This window comes from Bombina bombina, chromosome 1 (assembly GCF_027579735.1).
Source record: "Bombina bombina isolate aBomBom1 chromosome 1, aBomBom1.pri, whole genome shotgun sequence".
In the NCBI taxonomy this organism is placed as follows: domain Eukaryota; kingdom Metazoa; phylum Chordata; class Amphibia; order Anura; family Bombinatoridae; genus Bombina; species Bombina bombina.
This window is the reverse complement of record NC_069499.1, coordinates 1375997016-1376018996: the sequence shown is the minus strand read 5'-3', so window position 1 is coordinate 1376018996 and position 21981 is coordinate 1375997016. Positions and strand designations below refer to the sequence as shown.

Sequence of the window (21981 nt, the reverse complement as noted above, 5' to 3'; positions counted from 1 at the left end):
TTGTTTAAAGTAGAAACCGCTCCCTCGACCTTGGGGACTGACTGCCATAAGTCCTTTCTGGGGTCGACCATAGGAAACAATTTTTTAAATATGGGGGGAGGGACGAAAGGAATACCGGGCCTTTCCCATTCTTTATTAACAATGTCCGCCACCCGCTTGGGTATAGGAAAAGCTTCTGGGAGCCCCGGCACCTCTAGGAACTTGTCCATTTTACATAGTTTCTCTGGGATGACTAAATTTTCACAATCATCCAGAGTGGATAATACCTCCTTAAGCAAAATGCGGAGATGTTCCAATTTAAATTTAAATGTAATCACATCAGATTCAGCCTGCTGAGAAATGTTCCCTAAATCAGTAATTTCTCCCTCAGACAAAACCTCCCTGGCCCCCTCAGATTGGGTTAGGGGCCCTTCAGAGATATTAATATCAGCGTCGTCATGCTCTTCAGTAACTAAAACAGAGCAGCCACGCTTACGCTGACAAGGGTTCATTTTGGCTAAAATGTTTTTGACAGAATTATCCATTACAGCCGTTAATTGTTGCATAGTAAGGAGTATTGGCGCGCTAGATGTACTAGGGGCCTCCTGAGTGGGCAAGACTCGTGTAGACGAAGGAGGGAATGATGCAGTACCATGCTTACTCCCCTCACTTGAGGAATCATCTTGGGCATCATTGTCATTATCACATAAATCACATTTATTTAAATGAATAGGGATTCTGGCTTCCCCACATTCAGAACACAGTCTATCTGGTAGTTCAGACATGTTAAACAGGCATAAACTTGATCAGAAAGTACAAAAAACGTTTTAAAATAAAACCGTTACTGTCACTTTAAATTTTAAACTGAACACACTTTATTACTGCAATTGCGAAAAAACATGAAGGAATTGTTCAAAATTCACCAAATTTTCACCACAGCGTCTTAAAGCCTTGAAAATATTGCACACCAATTTTGGAAGCTTTAACCCTTAAAATAACGGAACCGGAGCCGTTTTAAGCTTTAAACCCCTTTACAGTCCCTGGTATCTGCTTTGCTGAGACCCAACCAAACCCAAAGGGGAATACGATACCAAATGACGCCTTCAGAAGTCTTTTATAAGTATCAGAGCTCCTCTCACATGCGACTGCATGCCATGCCTCTCAAAAACAAGTGCGCAACACCGGCGCGAAAATGAGACTCTGCCTATGCTTTGGGAAAGCCCCTAAAGAATAAGGTGTCTAAAAAAGTGCCTGCCGATATTATTAAATCAAATTACCCAGAATAAATGATTCCTCAAGGCTAAATAAGTGTTAATATCAATCGATTTAGCCCAAAAAAAGTCTACAGTTTAAATAAGCCCTTGTGAAGCCCTTATTTACAATCGTAATAAACATGGCTTACCGGATCCCATAGGGAAAATGACAGCTTCCAGCATTACATCGTCTTGTTAGAATGTGTCATACCTCAAGCAGCAAGAGACTGCAAACTGTTCCCCCAACTGAAGTTAATTGCTCTCAACAGTCCTGTGTGGAACAGCCATGGATTTTAGTTACGGTTGCTAAAATCATTTTCCTCATACAAACAGAATTCTTCATCTCTTTTCTGTTTCTGAGTAAATAGTACGTACCAGCACTATTTGAAAATAACAAACTCTTGATTGAATAATGAAAAACTACAGTTAAACACTAAAAAACTCTAAGCCATCTCCGTGGAGATGTTGCCTGTACAACGGCAAAGAGAATGACTGGGGTAGGCGGAGCCTAGGAGGGATCATGTGACCAGCTTTGCTGGGCTCTTTGCCATTTCCTGTTGGGGAAGAGAATATCCCACAAGTAAGGATGACGCCGTGGACCGGACACACCTATGTTGGAAAAAGTATGAAGAGAAGACCAAGTTGCAGCCTTGCAAATCTGTTCAACAGAGGCCTCGTTCTTAAAGGCCCAAGTGGAAGCCACAGCTCTAGTAGAATGAGCTGTAATCCTTTCAGGAGGTTGCTGTCCAGCAGTCTCATAGGCTAAGCGTATTATGCTACGAAGCCAAAAGGATAGAGAGGTAGCAGATGCTTTTTGACCTCTCCTCTGTCCAGAATAAACGACAAACAGGGAAGAAGTTTGTCGAAAATCTTTAGTTGCCTGTAAATAAAATTTCAGGCACGGACTACATCTAGATTGTGCAGAAGTCGTTCCTTCTTTGAAGAAGGGTTAGGACACAATGATGGAACAACAATCTCTTGATTGATATTCTTGTTAGTGACTACCTTAGGTAAGAACCCAGGTTTAGTACGCAGAACTACCTTATCTGAATGAAAAATCAGATACGGAGAATCACAATGTAAGGCTGATAATTCAGAGACTCTACGAGCCGAGGAAATAGCCATTAAAAACAGAACTTTCCAAGATAACAGCTTGATATCAATGGAGTGAAGGGGTTCAAACGGAACACCCTGTAAAACGTTAAGAACTAAGTTTAAGCTCCACGGCGGAGCAACAGATTTAAACACAGGCTTAATCCTGGCCAAAGCCTGACAAAAAGCCTGAACGTCTGGAACTTCTGACAGACGCTTGTGTAAAAGGATAGACAGAGCTGAGATCTGTCCCTTTAACGAACTAGCAGATAAACCCTTTTCTAAACCTTCTTGTAGAAAGGACAATATCCTAGGAATCCTAACCTTACTCCATGAGTAACCCTTGGATTCGCACCAGTGTAAGTATTTACGCCATATCTTATGGTAAATTTTCCTGGTAACAGGTTTCCTAGCCTGTATTAAGGTATCAATTACTGGCTCCGAAAATCCACGCTTTGATAAAATTAAGCGTTCAATTTCCATGCAGTCAGCTTCAGAGAAATTAGATTTTGATGTTTGAAATGACCCTGAATTAGAAGGTCCTGTCTCAGAGGCAGAGACCAAGGTGGACAGGATGACATGTCCACTAGATCTGCATACCAGGTCCTGCGTGGCCACGCAGGCGCTATTAGAATCACTGATGCTTTCTCCTGTTTGATCCTGGCAATCAAACGAGGAAGCATCGGGAAGGGTGGAAACACATAAGCCATCCTGAAGGTCCAAGGTGCTGTCAAGGCATCTATCAGGACCGCTCCCGGGTCCCTGGACCTGGACCCGTAACGAGGAAGCTTGGCGTTCCGGCGAGACGCCATGAGATCCATATCTGGTTTGCCCCAACGTCGAAGTATTTGGGCAAAGACCTCCGGATGAAGTTCCCACTCCCCCGGATGAAAAGTCTGGCGACTTAGGAAATCCGCCTCCCAGTTGTCCACTCCTGGGATGTGGATCGCTGACAGGTGGCAAGAGTGAGACTCTGCCCAGCGAATTATCTTTGATACTTCCATCATCGCTAAGGAACTTCTTGTCCCTCCCTGATGGTTGATGTAAGCCACAGTCGTGATGTTGTCCGACTGAAACCTGATAAACCTCAGAGTTGCTAACTGAGGCCAAGCCAGAAGGGCATTGAGAACTGCTCTCAATTCCAGAATGTTTATTGGAAGGAGACTCTCCTCTTGAGTCCATGATCCCTGAGCCTTCAGGGAATTCCAGACAGCGCCCCAACCTAGAAGGCTGGCGTCTGTAGTTACAATTGTCCAGTCTGGCCTGCTGAAGGGCATCCCCCTGGACAGATGTGGCCGAGAAAGCCACCATAGAAGAGAATCTCTGGTCTCCTGATCCAGATTCAGCGTAGGGGACAAATCTGAGTAATCCCCATTCCACTGACTTAGCATGCACAATTGCAGCGGTCTGAGGTGCAGGCGTGCAAAAGGAACTATGTCCATTGCCGCTACCATTAAGCCACTGACGGGTGTTGAATGGAATGAAGGGCACGGCAAGCATTTAGAAGCTTTGTTAACCTGTCCTCTGTCAGGTAAATTTTCATTTCTACAGAATCTATAAGAGTCCCCAAGAAGGGAACTCTTGTGAGTGGTAAGAGAGAACTCTTCTCTTCGTTTACTTTCCACTCATGTGATCTTAGAAATGCCAGTACTAACTCTGTATGAGACTTGGCAGTTTGAAAGCTTGACGCTTGTATCAGAATGTCGTCTAGGTACGGAGCTACCGAAATTCCTTGCGGTCTTAGTACCGCCAGAAGAGAGCCCAGAACCTTTGTAAAGATTCTTGGAGCCGTAGCCAACCCGAAGGGAAGAGCTACAAACTGGTAATGCTTGTCTAGGAAGGCAAACCTTAGATACCGGTAATGTTCTCTGTGAATCGGTATGTGAAGGTAAGCATCCTTTAAATCCACTGTGGTCATGTACTGACCTCTTTGGATCATGGGTAAGATTGTCCGAATAGTTTCCATCTTGAATGATGGAACTCTTAGGAATTTGTTTAGGATCTTTAAATCCAATATTGGTCTGAAGGTTCCCTCTTTTTTGGGAACCACAAACAGATTTGAGTAAAACCCTTGTCCGTGTTCCGACCGCGGAACTGGATGGATCACTCCCATTAGTAAAAGGTCTTGTACACAGCGTAGAAACGCCTCTTTCTTTATCTGGTTTGTTGACAACCTTGAAAGGTGAAATCTCCCTTGTGGAGGAGAAGCTTTGAAGTCCAGAATATATCCCTGAGATATGATCTCCAACGCCCAGGGATCCTGGACATCTCTTGCCCAAGCCTGGGCGAAGAGAGAGAGTCTGCCCCCCACTAGATCCGTTACCGGATCGGGGGCCCTCACTTCATGCTGTCTTAGGGGCAGCAGCAGGCTTTCTGGCCTGCTTGCCCTTGTTCCAGGCCTGGTTAGGTTTCCAGCCTTGTCTGTAGCGAGCAACAGCTCCTTCCTGTTTTGGAGCAGAGGAAGTTGAAGCTGCTCCTGCCTTGAAATTACGAAAGGCACAAAAATTAGACTGTCTAGCCCTGGGTTTGGCTCTGTCTTGAGGCAGGGCATGGCCTTTACCTCCCGTAATATCAGCGATAATTTCTTTCAAACCGGGCCCGAATAAAGTCTGCCCCTTGAAAGGTATGTTAAGTAGTTTCGATTTAGAAGTTACATCAGCTGACCAGGATTTTAGCCACAGCGCTCTGCGTGCCTGAATGGCGAATCCGGAATTCTTAGCCGTAAGTTTAGTTAAATGTACTACGGCATCAGAAATAAATGAATTAGCTAGCTTAAGGGTTTTAAGCTTAAGTGAAATCTCATCTAATGTCGCTGAGTCAAGGGTCTCTTCCAGAGACTCAAACCAAAATGCTGCCGCAGCCGTGACAGGCGCAATGCATGCAAGGGGTTGTAATATAAAAGCTTGTTGAACAAACATTTTCTTAAGGTAACCCTCTAACTTTTTATCCATTGGATCTGAAAAGGCACAGCTATCCTCCACCGGGATAGTGGTACGCTTAGCTAAAGTAGAAACTGCTCCCTCCACCTTAGGGACCGTTTGCCATAAGTCCCGTGTGGTGGCGTCTATTGGAAACATTTTTCTGAATATAGGAGGGGGTGAGAAAGGCACACCGGGTCTGTCCCACTCCTTAGTAATAATTTCAGTAAGTCTCTTAGGTATAGGAAAAACGTCAGTACTCGTCGGTACCGCAAAATATTTATCCAACCTACACATTTTCTCTGGGATTGCAACTGTGTTACAATCATTCAGAGCCGCTAACACCTCCCCTAGTAATACACGGAGGTTTTCCAGCTTAAACTTAAAATTTGAAATGTCTGAATCCAATTTATTTGGATCAGATCCGTCACCCGCAGAATGAAGCTCTCCGTCCTCATGCTCTGCATATTGTGACGCAGTATCAGACATGGCCCTAGCATTATCAGTATACTCTGTTCTCATCCCAGAGTGATCTAGTTTACCTCTAAGTTCTGGCAATTTAGACAAAACTTCAGTCATAACATTAGCCATGTCTTGTAAAGTGATTTGTAATGGCCGCCCTGATGTACTTGGCGTTACAATATCACGCACCTCCTGAGCGGGAGATGCAGGTACTGACACGTGAGGCAAGTTAGTCGGCATAACTTCCCCCTCGTTGTCTGGTGAATGTTGCTTAACATGTACAGATTGACTTTTATTTAAAGTAGCATCAATGCAATTAGTACATAAATTTCTATTGGGCTCCACCTTGGCTTTTGAACATATTGCACAAAGAGTTTCCTCTGTGTCAGACATGTTTAAACAAACTAGCAATTAGACTAGCAAGCTTGGAAATACTTTTCAACTAAATTTACAAGCAATATGTAAAAACGTTACTGTGCCTTTAAGAAGCACACAAAAAACTGACACAGTTGAATAAAAATGAACCGGATTAGTTATATAAACCAAATTTAGCAAAGGATTGCACACATTAGCAATGGATGATTAACCCTTAATATCAGAAAAAACGTATAACAATTGACAATATAAGCGTTTTTATCACAGTCAAGCACAGTCTCACAGGTCTGCTGTGAGTGATTACCTCCCTCAAAACTAGTTTTGAAGACCCCTGAGCTCTGTGGAGACGTCCTGGATCATGCAGGGAGAAAAAGACAGACTGTGACTGAATTTCTGATGTGTAGTAAAAGCGCCAAAATAGGCCCCTCCCACTCACACTACTACAGTGAGGGAAGCTCAGTAAACTGTTTTAATTTAAAACAACAACAGCCATGTGGAAAATAAAGCCCAAAACAATTTTCACCAAGTACCTCAGATAATTAAACGATTTAACATGCCAGTAAACGTTTAAAATCTAATATATGAAATGTCATTAAAAAGCCTGCTGCTAGTCGCTCACACTGCAAGTTAGGCTAAAAGTTATATGCATACAGTATTTTCCCAGTGAAGTGCCATTCCCCAGAAATACTTAAGTGTAAACATATATACATGTCAGCCTGATACCAGTTGCTACTACTGCATTTAAGGCTGTACTTACATTATATCGGTATTAGCAGTATTTTCAAAGTCAATTCCATTCCTTAGAAAATAATATACTGCAACATACCTCTGCAGGTGAACCTGCCCGCTGTCCCCTGATCTGAAGTTACCTTACTCCTCAGAATGTCCGAGAACAGCAAAAGGATCTTAGTTACGTCCGCTAAGATCATATACAAAAACTCAGGTAGATTCTTCTTCAAATTCTGCCTGAGAAGGAAACAACACACTCCGGTGTCGTTTAAAATAACAAACTTTTGATTGAAGATATAAAAAACTAAGTTTAATCACCACAGTCCTCTCACACATCCTATCTATTAGTTGGGTGCAAGAGAATGACTGGGTGTGACGTAGAGGGGAGGAGCTATATAGCAGCTCTGCTTGGGTGATCCTCTTGCACTTCCTGTTGGGGAGGAGTTAATATCCCATAAGTAATGATGACCCGTGGACTGACTATACTTAACAGGAGAAAGAAGGATCATATTGACAAAGGCTCTGAGCAGCTGAAACGCGTAGACGTTCCATTTTTTACAGCTCCTGAATCACCGGACCAAGACTCTGTATTAACTCCCATAACCGCAGCGGTAGGAGTTTGAAAATTACAAGCAAGTTCAAAAGAGTGCGCACTCTTAGAAATCACCAAAGATTGGCTATACGTGGACACGCATCATCGGAATACAGGAGCATGCAGATAGGCGGAGAACGCCGGAAAAACAGTGAGTATGTATTATCACTGCAATTACCAGAGGCGGAGGACGCAGAAGAAACAGTGAGTACAATAAAAACACTGTGAATACTCTCGACCTCAAAGGTATAACAACAACTGTGGTCAAATTCACCTCATACTATTACCTACTGACTTTGTATCCACAATTATCACATACAAACAACTGTGGTCAAATTTACCCTGTTAAACCATTCATTTACATTGTATCTATTTCTCTTATATTGTTACAAGAAATAAATTCACATTGGAAATCCAAACAGACATTTGAAAATTGCCTATATATAAGGATATACTTTCTACATAGACTGCACCATAAGAAAACTAAGGACTTCCACAAATTATGAGATTTGATTGAGCTCCAGGGTTTAGAGAAGCCAAAATCGTCCGAATATATAAATACTGCTCCTAGCTTCTGGTATTCTACTGTCCTTTTAGAAAAAGTCAGTCGTAAAGAGGATTTAGAATTTAGGTTTTTTAATTTCAACGTTCAATAATTATCAGTTTTTAATAAAATATATATTAATCACGCATAGGAAATGTTAATGGTCACTTGTATTGTGCGTATCTTATGTTAATGTTTCTGACACCGGTGTCACTCCAATTGGTTTTATATGTTAATAAATGTCTCATATTTTTATGAATGAAGGAATGTTTTAATTGGTTCTTAAATTATACAGATAACTTATGTGTACATAAATTATAATTGAAAGTTCTTTAGGAAAGTTTTTTAAGAGACGCCACATCCTTAATTTTTCTAGCAAGAGTAATTTTAATTATCTTGTTATTAATATTTTTCGAGTAAGGTATTTTCTTATGCAGTTAGCCCACGGGCGCCACCCACATCCTAACCTGTACTGAAGTATCACTTGGATCGTATTTGGTGAGAAATACGATCAGCGTGTAGGCACTGCATTTATATTGTTTAGGTTCTTGAGACAATCTTTCTTATCTCATGGCAAATATAAGTAAAATACATATATTTAAAACTTTATATTAATACATAAAGCGCCAAACCATAGCTGAGAGTGTCTTAAATAATGAAAACATACTTACCGAAAGACACCCATCCACATATGGCAGATAGCCAAACCAGTACTTAAAAAGTATCAGCAGAGGTAATGGTAAATAAGAGTATATCGTCGATCTGAAAAGGGAGGTAGGAGATGAATTCCTATGACCAATAACGGAACCTTTGAAAAGATTTCCCGCAAGGAAAACCATAAAATCCATAGGCGATACTCTCTTCACATCCCTCTGACAAACACTGTACTCTGAGAGGAATTGGGCTTCAGAATGCTTAGAAGCGCTTATAGAAGAAAACAAAAAAAAAATCAAGCACAAACTTACTTCACCACCTTCATAGGAGGCAAAGTTTGTAAAACTGAATTGTGGGTGTGGTGAGGGGTGTATTTATAGGCATTTTGAGGTTTGGGAAACTTTGCCCCTCCTGGTAGGATTGTATATCCCATACGTCACTAGCTCATGGACTCTTAAAAATTACATGAAAGAAAATCTTGTGCTGTGAGATAGCACCAAAAGCATTCATAAGGACTTTCCGGAAGCAAAGGAATGATCTATTTCAAAGACTGCAGACAGCAAGGACACATCATGCTGCATGGCACAGTGCAATATAGTTCTATAACATAATATATTAATCTTATAGCATAAATATATTAAAAAATAAAGATTACAGGAAACTTAAAAGGATGAATGTTGCTTTGCCTAATCTGCACAATGTTATCATATAGCATATGCTAGTGTAATCTAAACTTGCATAAATGTAGTCATGCATCTATTGTGCAGATTTTAAACAAATTATTTTGGGGAAACATTACTGCTGAAAAGTGCAAGAACAGGTGACTCAACCAATGGTCAAGCACATTTTCTTTCTTTTTTCCCCACCAACCCTAAAGGAAACATTGGACATCCCTGTAGTAATTTTTGTATTGGACAACAAAAGTGTTAACATTTACTATATATGTTGGAAAGTGTTGATTAAAGGGGCAAGATAATTTGAATTTTGTTGTTGGGAGGGGGGAGATATTTCTAGAGCCATGAGCGAAGAAAAGTCTGCCTGCAAGGACAACTAAAACCTTTTTACAATATTTTTGTGTCCTGCAGTAAATTAACATACTATGTGAGTGTGAATAAAACTTTGCATGAACATTTTTGTTTGCTGCAATTATTTTTCAATAGCCCATCTCAACCCACCACTCGTCTTATTTGGAGAAGCCAATCATGACTCGTTACCGGAGTAGATACAGCTAGCCACTACAGTTGTATTTGCAAACATTCAATTGTTTTGTTTTTTCTTATCTGATCTCTGCTAATGTTAATGGGACATATATGTAACAGGGTTAGGCTTAGGGAAGCCTGCCATGTGGCCTTTCAATCCTCAGAATGGGACTACTTTTAATTTTCTTGGTTAAATTACAGGAAAGGGGGCAAGATAAAGTCTATTGCAAAGTTGTTTAATTATCTTACAATTTCAAATAGTTTACTGCCCCTTTAAAGGGATAATCCAGTCAAAATTAAACTTACATGATTCAGATAGAGCATGCAATTTTAAGCAACTGTCTAATTTACTCCTATTATCAATTTTTATTTGTTCTCCTGGTATCTTTATTTAAAAAGCAAAAATGTAAGCTTAGGGGGCTGGCCCATTTTTGTTTTAGCACCCGGTAAGCGCTTGCTGATTTGTGGCTATATTTAGAAACCAACAAGCAAGCGCTACCAAAGTGCTGAACCAAAAATGGGCCGACTACTAAGCTAACATTCTTACTTTTTCAAATAAAGATACCAAGAGAACAAACAAAAATTGATAATAGGAGTAAATTAGTAAGTTGCATGCTCTATCAATCATTAAAGTTTAATTTTGACTTAATTTTGTTTTAAAACTTAAAAATTCAGTACATTCTAAGTAGCTGCATTCTGTGTGCCTTTAAGAATCTCACTTATTGAGCATAGGTGGTTTATTAATCAGTCATTATGACTGGGCTACTTGAGTTCCAACCTTATTTGCTTATATAAGACTGATTTGGAAAGCTGGTGTAGCCAGTGATTGACAGACTATAATTTGATTTGCAGATTCAGCCACAATGAGGTGCTGAGCGTTTCAAAAGACGACTTGAAGTATTTCTACGTTATAGCATTTATATGCATCTGCTATCTATTGTTTGAAGGACAATAATTTTTTAGAAATATTACAAATTAAGACCACATGCAGTGGGTGACAGGTCCTGACTGTACTGGAGTAAAAAGCAACACCAATCACCAACCAGTGAAACAGCAATGAGTGAGTGCAAGTTGAATGTGTCTGAGAGCGTGTAACCAGTTCCCCACCAAGGTAGAGAGACACTGAATGTCTAGCAGAGCCCCCACCATGTGCTGGGGTGTCCGGTTATGTTTACCTGATCATCTTGCAGCAGTTGGTAACACAATATCTGCAAATGTGGCAGCTGGGGCCGGATATGCAAAATAAAGGGACAGATTTTTAGCACTGGAAAAGTATTGGTGTGAAACCACCAATTCCACTAGAATAAAAGTTAGAAAATGGAAAAGGGGCCAAAAATTAGTGGCATATTTGCCCAATTCTATAATTTTAACAGGGAAAATATTTATTTTTACCAACCCCACACCCACCAAGATGAGTGTTTAGCAGAGCACTGAAATATTCAATCATGAACTAATGTCACCTGAAGTCTGAAAATATACAAATACCAATTCCTCATATAACCACCTTTAATGTGCAACAGAACGTGAGGACAGATCAATAATAATTATTACGGTGATTAAAAAACAAACAAAATAGTTTGACTGGATTAGAGAGATTTGACTGGATTGTGGTTTTAACTGGGCTAATGTAGCGGGGGGGGGGGGAATGCTTACCTGATAAATTGATTTATTTCCGGATATGATCAGTCCACTGCGTCCTCAATTACTGTTGGGAATATCACTCCTGGCCAGCAGGAGGCAGCAAAGAGCACCACAGCAAAGCTGTTAAGTATCACTCCCCTTCCCACAATCCACAGTCATTCACCCGAAGGAAAATGGAGAAAAGGAGTAACACAAGGTGTAGAGGTGCCTGAAGTTTAGTAAAAAAACAAACAAAAAAAAAACTCTCTTTAAAATATAGGGCGGGGCCGTGGACTCACCATATCCGGAAAGAAATGTATCAGGTAAGCATACATTTTGTTTTTTTTCCTAAGAAAAGGTGAGTCCACAGCGTCCTCAATTACTGTTGTGAACCAATACCAGAGCTAAAGGACACAGAGGACTAGAGAGGGACAAGACAGGTGGACCTAAACAGAAGGCAGCACTGCTTGAAGAACCTTTCTCCCAAAAGAAGCCTCAGCCGAAGCAAAATTATAACATTTTTTAAAAAGTATGCAGACAACCAAGTTGCAGTCTTGCAAATCTGTTCCACAGAAGCTTCATTTTTGAAAGTCCAAGAAGAAGAGACAGCCCTAGTGGAGTGACCTGTGATTCTCTCAGGAGGCTGTCAGCAGTCTCATACGCCAAACAAATTATACTTCTCAACCAAAGAGAGAGAAGTAGCAGTAGCTTTCTGACCTTTACGTTTCCCCGAAAAACGAACAGTGAAGACTGGCGAAAATCCTTAGTCGCCTGCAAATAGAACTTAAGAGCACGCACAACATCCAAGTTGTGCAACAAACGTGCCTTATGAGAAGGAGGATTAGGACAGAGAGAAGGAACAATTTCCTGATTGATATTTCTATCTGAAACAACCTTAGGAAGGAAAACAAACTTTGTACAAAAAACTGCCTTCTATGCATGAATGAGTTGATGGGAATCGCACTGCAAAGTTGAGAGTTCAGAGACTCTCTGAGCAGAATAAATAGCAGTAATAAACAAAACCTTCCAAGATAACAAATTAATATCTATGGAATGCAGTGGCTCAAACTGAGCCTGCTGCAGAACTTTAAGAACAAGATTAAGGCTCCAAGGTGGAGCAACACTATATATAACAAAGGAAAGAAAGAGGCGCCGTATGTGTGAATCAGTATAACAAACTGGATAAAAGCACACAGAAGACACAGGGTACTCACATGCTATAAAGGCACCCTCTTGTGCCAATAGAAGCAGGCTGGTTTTCAACAGTAGACCAGCTAGCTGAACCAGGGCAATGTACTGGATACAATGGTGCAGTCACCCCCAGATGAATGGCTGGGCTCAGATGATGTTTCACTCCCACGAATAGAGAGGTAGCAACAAAGGATGCACAGGGGAGGCTATACCAAAACCTCCCAAGGTAGCGTAGTGAAAGATGCACACAGCAATAAGAGCTTTTGTATAAAACTTTCAAATTTGTTTAATAAAACAGTATATGCAACGCGTTTCACGGAATCAACTGTTTCATCATGCCATTTATACTGTTTAATTAAATAAATTTAAACGTTTTATACAAAATCTCTCATTGCTGTGTGCATCTTTCACTACGCTACCTTAGGAGGTTTTGGTATAGACTCCCCTGTGCATCCTTTGTTGCTACCTCTCTATTCGTGGGAGTGAAACATCATCTGAGCCCAACCATCCATCTGGGGGTGACTGCACCATTGTATCCAGTACATTGCCCTGGTTCAGCTAGCTCGTCTGCTGTTAAAAACCACCCTGCTTCTATTGGCACAAGAGGGTGCCTTTATACCATATGAATACCCTGTGTATTCTGTGTGCTTTCATCCAGTTTGTTATACTGATTCACACATACGGCGCCTCTTTCCTTTGTTATATATAGAATTGCCTCATCACCTATGGAGAAGTTAAAGTGCTGCCTGTTCTGAACGGATGTCATACAAGTTTTCATCATCACCCAAGACACTTACCACACCAAAAGGACTTGCCTTGGGACTGACTGTTTACATTGATACTTCAATGGACTGGTTCTATATGAATAACTTTCTTTCATTATTGAGAGATCTACAGCCATTTTGACCCCACTATAACATTCATTAACCCTTTTTTCCTATTATCACTTGTGCATGTATACACTGTATATACCATTTATATTATTTTGTGGCGTTTAGCTTACTTAGGTGGTCCTAGGTTTTGTGGTGACAATATTAACAAGAGCTTGTGTATTGTTTACTAGGATTATCTTATCTGTTGTGTTAATATAAGTGAGATATTGCATTTCTTAGGACACACTGTCACTGTTTTTAGCGCCTCCTATAGGGATTTTAGATCCCTTTTGCTTTAAGGTGGGGCAACAGACTTAAACAAAAGGCCCGATTCGGACCAAGGCCTGACAAAAAGACGCCAGACGCTTGTGCAGCAAAATAGACAAAGCAGAAATCTGACCCTTCAGAGTACTGACAAACCCTTCTCCAGACCTTCTTGGAGAAAGGACAAAATCCTTGGAATCCTGACCCTACTCCAAGAGTAGCCCTTGGATTCACACCAATAAAGATATTTACGCCATATCTTATGCTAAATCTTTCTAGCAACACGCTTGCGAGCCTGAATCATGGTCTCAATGACCGAATCAGAAAATCCATGCTTAGACAGAACTAAGCGTTCAATCTCCAAGCAGTCAGCTTCAGAGAAACGAGAATTGGATGGAGGAAGGGACCCTGAAGTAGTAGGTCCTTCCTTAGCGTAAGTCTCCAAGGAGGGAGAGATGACATCTCCACTAGGTCTGCATACCAGATCCTGCGAGGCCACGCAGGAGCTATTAGAATCACCAATGCTCTCTCCTGTTTGATACAAGCAATGACTCGTGGAAGGAGAGCAAACGAAGGAAACCGGTATACTAGATTGAAATCCCATGGAACCGCCAGAGCATCTATCAGAGCGGCCCTGTGGATCTCTTGACCTTGAACCGTACCTTGGAAGCTTGGCATTTTGCCGAGACACCATCAGATCCAACTCAGACACCCCCTATTTGAGGGTTAAGATGGAGAACACCTCCGGATGGAGTTCCCACTCATCGGGATGAAAAGTCTGTCGGCTCAGGAAATCCGCTTCCCAGTTGTCCACTCCTGGAATGTGGATGGCAGACAGCAATTGTGAGCTTCGCCCACTGAATGATCCGAGCCACCACCTTCATGGCTAAGGAACTCAAAGTGCCTCCCTGGTGATTGATGTAAACCACTGAGGTTATGTTGTCTGACTGAAACCAAGCGATCAAGGCATTGAATATCGCTCTCAACTTCAATATGTTTATGGGGAGAGCAGATTCCTCCTGAGAACAAAGTCCCTGTGCCTTAAACGAATCCCAGACTGCTCCCCAGCCTATCAGGCTGGCGTCCGTGGTCACAATCACCCAGGAAGGTCTCCGAAAACATGTCCCCTGAGACAGATGTCCCCTGAGACAGATGTCCCCTGAGACAGATGTCCCCTGAGACAGATGTCCCCTGAGACAGATGTCCCCTGAGACAGATGTCCCCTGAGACAGATGTCCCCTGAGACAGATGTCCCCTGAGACAGATGTCCCCTGAGACAGATGTCCCCTGAGACAGATGTCCCCTGAGACAGATGTCCCCTGAGACAGATGTCCCCTGAGACAGATGTCCCCTGAGACAGATGTCCCCTGAGACAGCCACCACGGAAGAGAATCTCTTGTCGACTGATCTAGCACTATCTTCTGAGACAGATCTGCATAATCCCCGTTCCATTGACTGAGCATGCATAACTGCAGAGCTCTCAAATGGAATCAAGCAAAGGGGACAATGTCCATGGAAGCAACCATCAGACCAATTACCTCCACTGAAGGTCGAATAGCAGACTGTAGAGAGGGGCAAGCGGAAAGAATCTTGTTTTTTATGACCTCCGTCAAATATTTTCATTTATATGGAATCTATAATGGTCCCCAAGAAAACCACCATTGTAGCTGGAACAAGGGAACTCTTCCAAATTTACCTTCCATCCGTGGGAACAACGAAAATACAACAAGATCTCTGTGTGAGATTTTGCTAGTTGAAAAGATGGCGTCTAGATAGGGCACCACAGAAATTCCCCAAGAACGAATCACTGCCAAAAGAGCCCCCAGAACCTTTGAGAAAATTCTGGGAGCTGTGGCAAGACCAAATGGAAGAGCCAAAAACTGAAAATGATTATCCAGAAAGGCAAATCTCAGAAATTTGTTATGATCACTGTGGATGGGAACATGAAGGTACGCATCCTTCAGGTCTAGTGTCATCACGAACGGACCCTCTTGTACGAAAGGAAGAATGGATCGAATAGTCTCCATCTTGAAGGACGGTACTCTGAGAAATTTGTTTAGACACTTTAGATCTAGAAGTGGTCAGAAAGTCCCCTCTTTTTTGGGAACCACAGATTGGAGTAGAACCCCAGACCCTGTTTCTAAACTAGAACAATCACTCCTAAGTAGAAAACGTCCTGCACACATTTCCAGAACGCTTCTCTTTTTCTTTGGTCTTCAGATAATCTTGAGGAGGTGGAACCTGCCCCTGGGGGGAAAGGTCTTGAATTCTAACTTGTAACCCTGAGATCCTATGTCCACGGCCCAAGGATCTGGGACATCTCATATCCATGCTTGAGAAAACTGAGAAAGTCTTCCCCCCACTTGATCCGATCTCTGATCGGGGGCAACCCCTTCATGCTGACATTGACTCAGCTGCAGGCTTCTTAGATTGCTTCCCCTTGTTCCAAGACTGACTGGGTTTCCAAGAAGGTTTGGACTGTTCCTGCTTGGTAGAGGAAGGTGAAGACTTACCTCTGAAGTTACGAAAAGAAAGAGAATTACTCTGACGTCCTTTCTGTCTATTTTTCTTATTTTGTGGCAGAAATAATCCTTTACCACCCGTGATATCAGAAATAATTTCTTCCAAACCAGGTCCAAACAAGGTCTTACCCTTGTAGGGAATAGCCAAAAGTTTAGACTTGGATGAAACAACCGCTGACCAGGATTTCAGCCATAATGCTTTACGCGCCAATACAGTGGAACCAGACATTTTGGCTCCTAACTTAATGACCTGCAAAGAAGCGTCAGTAATAAAGGAATTGGCTAACTTAGGAGCCTTAATCCTATTCTGGATCTCCTCCAATGGAGTCCCTGCTTGAAGAGACTCAGATAATGCATCAAACCATGTGAGTGGGTGTTTGCGGCTGCACAGCTCTTGGCGCTCACTACCAGAGTCCGTCCAGGGTGTATGACGTCACCCGCCGTAGCGGCTGCAAGTGCCTCCGTTGAGGGTCAGTGATCTAGGTAATGTGTGGGCAATTTGTGCCTATATAAGGATAGGCTGTGTACATGTTCATTATGTCTCTGATGAAGCGCCACTAGAGGGCAGGAAACGCGTCAGACACCTTTCTTGCTGTGTTTTTTTATACTTGTCTATATGCAATAAATTTGCTTAATTTGTTATTTGAACTTAGTGCGGCTCCCTCATTCATTAATGCATCAAACCAGTAGGCTGCATCACTAGTCACAGTAGCAATGCACACTGCAGGTTGCCATTGGAGACCTTAATAAATATACATCTTTTTCAAGTAAGCCTCCAGCTTCTTGTCCATTGGATCTTTGAAAGAGCAACTATCCTCTATAGGAATAGTAGTTCTCTTAGCCAGAGTAGAAATTGACCCTTACACCTTGGGCACCATCTGCCACGACTCCTTAATGGAGTCAACCACAGGAAACATCTTTTTAAAAACCAGGGAAGGGGAAAAGGGAATCCCAGGCTTCTCCAATTCCCGAGTAATAATCTCCGTAGCACGGTCTGGCACAGGAAACACAGAGGAGGGAACATCAAAGTATCTAATTTACTAGATTTCTTAGGATTGACAATGACAGGAGTATCGGAGTCGTCCAGTGTAGCCAAAACCTCCTTTAACAGGACACGGAGGTGTTCAAGCTTAAACCTGAAGGATACAACTTCAGTATCAGAAGAAGGAATAATACTGTCCGAATCTAAAATTTCAACCTCAGAGGCTACCGACATATCTTCCTCTTCAGATTTGTGAGAAAGAGCAACTTGGTTAGTCGGAACTGGATCAGAAACCTTACAATCTGATTCCTTAATTTTCCTCTTGCGTCTTCCCTGAAGCATGGGAATGGCAGCTAACGCCTCAAATACTTCCGAGGATACCTGGGCGGCAATTTCTGCATTGCCTGAGCAGCATCAACCCGAGAGTGGTGGCACAGCATTAAAAAGTCTATCTTTAAACATTAATGTCCTCTCAATACAAGATGAACAAAAAGGCAAAGGAGGTTCAACTTGGTTATTCATACAAAGTTTGCATCCAACAGAAGACACTCTCTCTAAGTCCATATTGCAATTAAATAAACAAACAAAATTATTTTAAAAGCTATACCTTTAAGATATTGGTTCCCACAGGAATGAAAGATTGTTAAGAGAACCCAATACTGTTCTTTAATGATATATTCTGCATTGCAAATAATATGGAATCAAATAAGCCTGCCAATACCTCCTTCACAATGGAGGATTTATACACAACGCCTCAGCGCTATTACCGAGGTGCCTACCTGCCCCCTCTGCACTCCGAGAAAATAGCAACCTAATCTTCACTTCCTAGATCGCAGTAGCCCCAGAAGCTCTAGAAAAGCAAATAATACGATCCGTTAGAAGCTGCGTCATCAACATATGAAAAAGGCGTGCTTTGAAAACTGAAATACCGCCACAGAAAAAGGATCCGCCTCTCCTTGTCAGAGGCGGTCCTGATGGCCAATAAAATTAATATCGATCGAAACATATTCTGTTTCATCATAGTAGACACACCAATCACTTGGATACTTGGTGAAAATAAAAGTACTGAGCCACTTGTAACACACTCTAAAAATTCACTCTTAGTGCCTGCTCCTTGCCATAAATAGTCCCGCTTGTTTACCACAGGAATTAAAACCCTCAGTGCAGCTCCCTCTGTTTAGTGTCAGCATTCTTATCAAACAAAAAAATGGCACTTACCTGCACCTCTGGCTGTCCGGCAGCTCACCCGGCATGAGAGGAAGCCACTCCTCAGAGACCTGTGAAAATAAGAAAGGACAGAGTAAACCTACTCTGGCTTTCTACATAAGGGCAGCAACCTGTTAAGAAATAGCAGTAAGGCCCACCTCACAAGTTCCTAACTGCTTGAAAGCTACCACTGCCCTACTGAAGAGACTGACTGGCTGGAGTACAGCTAAACCCAATTTAATGAGGAAAGATCAGAGCAAACCTACTCTGGCTTTCAAAAAAATAAACTCTTGATTGAAGCAAATCTTATTCAGACACCAAAACTTCACCTCCTCCTTGCACCGAAGGCAAAGAGAATGACTGGGGATTGTGGGAGTGATACTTAACAGCTTTGCTGTGGTGCTCTTTGCCGCCTCCTGCTGGCCAGGAGTGATATTCCCAACAGTAATTGAGGACGCCATGGACTCACCATATCTTAGGAAAGAAACACCCTTTAATAGTACTTGCCAATACTAACTGTTAAATATTCAGACTAAATTGTGTAGGTGTGCAGTAAAGAGAGCTGTTAATTTACTTTTTCTCCTCAAAACTGTTTATATTACCTGAGCGTCCTGTTGGAGATGATGGTGTAGGATCTGCGAGTGAGGCTGCTGGTGAGGGGCCAAAATGTGCATGAAGGGAGCTGGGGGATAAGCTGCTGCTGTGGCTGGGTTTATGGGTCCACCACTTCCTAGGGCTGAGGGGAGGTTAAAGGAAGTGGCTGGGGTACCGGTGTGGAATCCCTGCTTCTCGAAAGATTGCTGTACAGAAGGAAAACACAGTAAATTATTGCCAGTATGTAGCAAAACAATCACAACATTTCAAATTTGAACATTCATCATAAAAAATTGTAATCTGCAGTACGTTTTCTATAAGGTCATATGTCTGAAAGGCCAGATAAACCCCAACATGTTTATCACCACAATGTTGAGTTTTTCACAGTAATGTTTTCAAGTTAAAGGGACATTGTACAATAAAGTGTGTCCCCTTTAATGTGTTCCCAGTAATCCATTTTACCAACTGGAGAGTATTACATTGTTTTACCTTTATTTAAGTAATCTGAAAATTGCTGCTGAAACCACCATCAATTCTGATAATGAATACTACAGTATTCTATATAGAAAAAGAAATATGAAGCAGCAACTGACATCACCCTCCCTATGAGGGTTGGGAGAGGGATTTTTGTGTCTGAATTAGCTTGTTAGGCTCATTGAACCCACACCCCATCATTATTATTATTATCGGTTATTTGTAGAGCGCCAACAGATTCTGCAGCGCTAACATCATTAACATTTAATTTCCTAACTATTGGCCTTTGTGTACACCTACAGCGATAACATGAGAACATCAACTTTTTTCTTCAGGCTCAGCCCAATTAAATGGACATCTTGAGGACAATGGGTGATGAGTTTAATGAGCATGAACAGCTATTTCAAATAGAAAAATAAACACAAAATGACAATTTCTAATACAATTAACACTCTGCAGCAGGAAGAAGAAGTAATTGTGAACACATTTAGGGGAAACACATTTTACAGTATAGTTTCCCTTCAAGAAAATATTCCAATAGACATCTGGACACTAAATAGGCTGTTCCAAAGGTGATAAGACACATCAAATATCTACTGTAAAAACAAAATAAATGTTTAACCCCTTCACATAGCTGATTTTTAACTTCTGTATGCTGCTTACATTAAACACTATTATAAAAAAAGTCTTGTTTCAGTGAGTTTCCCACACAAATTATATATTGTTTTTTCAGAAAACTCAAAATATACCATTTATATTTCAACACATGTAACAAAAAATGTAAAACAAACAACAACAAAAAAAACCAGACCACTGTTGCTACTGTGATCACCTTGAAGTGACAATGTACTGTGAAATTGGTTTATCCTTGATGTTTTTCTAATTACTAGTTATATCAGCTGCAGAGTTAAAATGTATGGGAAATTATTCCTTTAGGTATATTTTTATATATGAAATTATTTCTGCTGACTGAAAACAAAATTCAATACAATGGTCTGATCTTGTGGGTAGATAATGCCTTATCTTATCTAATTATGTACAAAGAGTATCTTTATTACTGTTTACCTAAAGGCCAATACTTAAGAGATCAATGAAAAAAAAAAAACAACTTTTTTTTTACATGTTTGTTTTGTAACCAGAACTTAAAGGGACAGTCTACAACAACATTTTTATTGCTTTAAAAGGTAGATAATCCCTTTATTACCCATTCCCCAGTTTTACATAACCAAAAGAGTTATATTAATATACTTTTTACCTCTGATTACCTTGTATCTAAGCATCTTCTGACAGCCCCCTGATCACATGACTATTATCTATTGACTTGCATTTAGTACAGTGTTGTGCTAAATCTTAAATAACTCCTTGGGTTTGAACACGTTATCTATATGGCCCACATGGACTAGCAATCTCCTGTTGTGAAAAGCAAATAAAGCATGTGATAAGAGGCTGTCTATAGTGGCTTAGAAACAGGCAGAAAGAGGTTTAAATGGTATAAAGTATATTAATATATCAATGTTGGTTGTGAAAAGCAGGGGAATGGGTAGTAAAGGCATTATATATCTTTTTAAACAATAACAATTTTAGTGTAGTCCCTCCCTTTAAGTCCAGAAATGTTCAATATAGGTGGGGATAAAATAAGCAAAATCAGCTATTTCAAATAAAAAAAGTAAAGGAGCAATTTGTAAATTTAATACACTCCAGTAGTTAAAATGGATAATTGGGAACACAATAAAGGGGAGAAAATATTAGTGAAGCCAAATTTGACAATTGTCATTTTTATATAAAAAAGGAATTTCATAAGGAGTCTCTGGACATTTGAGATTTTTAAATGAGCCCCTAAACCCTCTTCTTCAGGGCAAAAAAGTTTTGTGCGTTTTTTTTTTCTTTGGTGGGGGAGGGGGGTCATGAGATTCCCTTTCAAACTAAGGGGCTTGAAGGTCTGTGGCTACTATTGGAGCTGAGATTGAAGGGTTTAAGCATCCTCTCCCGTTCCCTTCACTGCCGGTGACTTCCTGGTTCCTCTCCCACTGTGATGTCATTACACACATTTGTGTCAACATCACCGGAACTTCCATAAAGCCTTTAGAGTGCTGTCTGTTATGCCACCACCAATTGTGGGCTGTAGTGCAGGGGATCACCGACAAAAGCATTGGATAAGTGATCTCCCTTGTTGACAATTAGTGGTCATATGCACATAATCAATTAAACAGTCACCTAGTTAGCAAAAAGTGCTACGATTTGCAGTTCTGGGACATGTCCCCTGAAAAACCTTGTGTACATTTATCTCCTTTACGGTCACCAACTAGGGACTGATGTAAACAGTTCACTGATGAGGCCATCAGTTCACAGCATGCTGTAAGATGAACTGGTGCAGGGCAGAGGAAAAAATAAAACCCCACACTTTGCAATTAAATGGCAGTAAATGTGTGCAACAATGTTACACTGAAAAACATTTTAGA

General features: G+C 41.2%; 1 protein-coding gene across 11 annotated transcripts in view; it reads right to left on the bottom strand.

Moving 5' to 3' along the window:
- Nucleotides 1-21981, bottom strand: part of UBAP2L (ubiquitin associated protein 2 like) — a 283364-nt gene that overhangs the window by 16650 nt on the left and 244733 nt on the right. For 6 of the 11 annotated variants that reach the window (XM_053704446.1, XM_053704452.1, XM_053704449.1 and 3 more), the window contains 2 exons: nt 19057-19254; nt 10973-11020 (listed from right to left, as the gene is read on the bottom strand). In XM_053704446.1, coding sequence (XP_053560421.1) covers nt 10973-11020; nt 19057-19254 — 246 coding nt within the window. Of the gene's footprint in view, nt 1-10972; nt 11021-19056; nt 19255-21981 lie in introns of those variants that run through there. The other 5 variants (XM_053704451.1, XM_053704455.1, XM_053704456.1 and 2 more) reach the window with 3 other exon arrangements.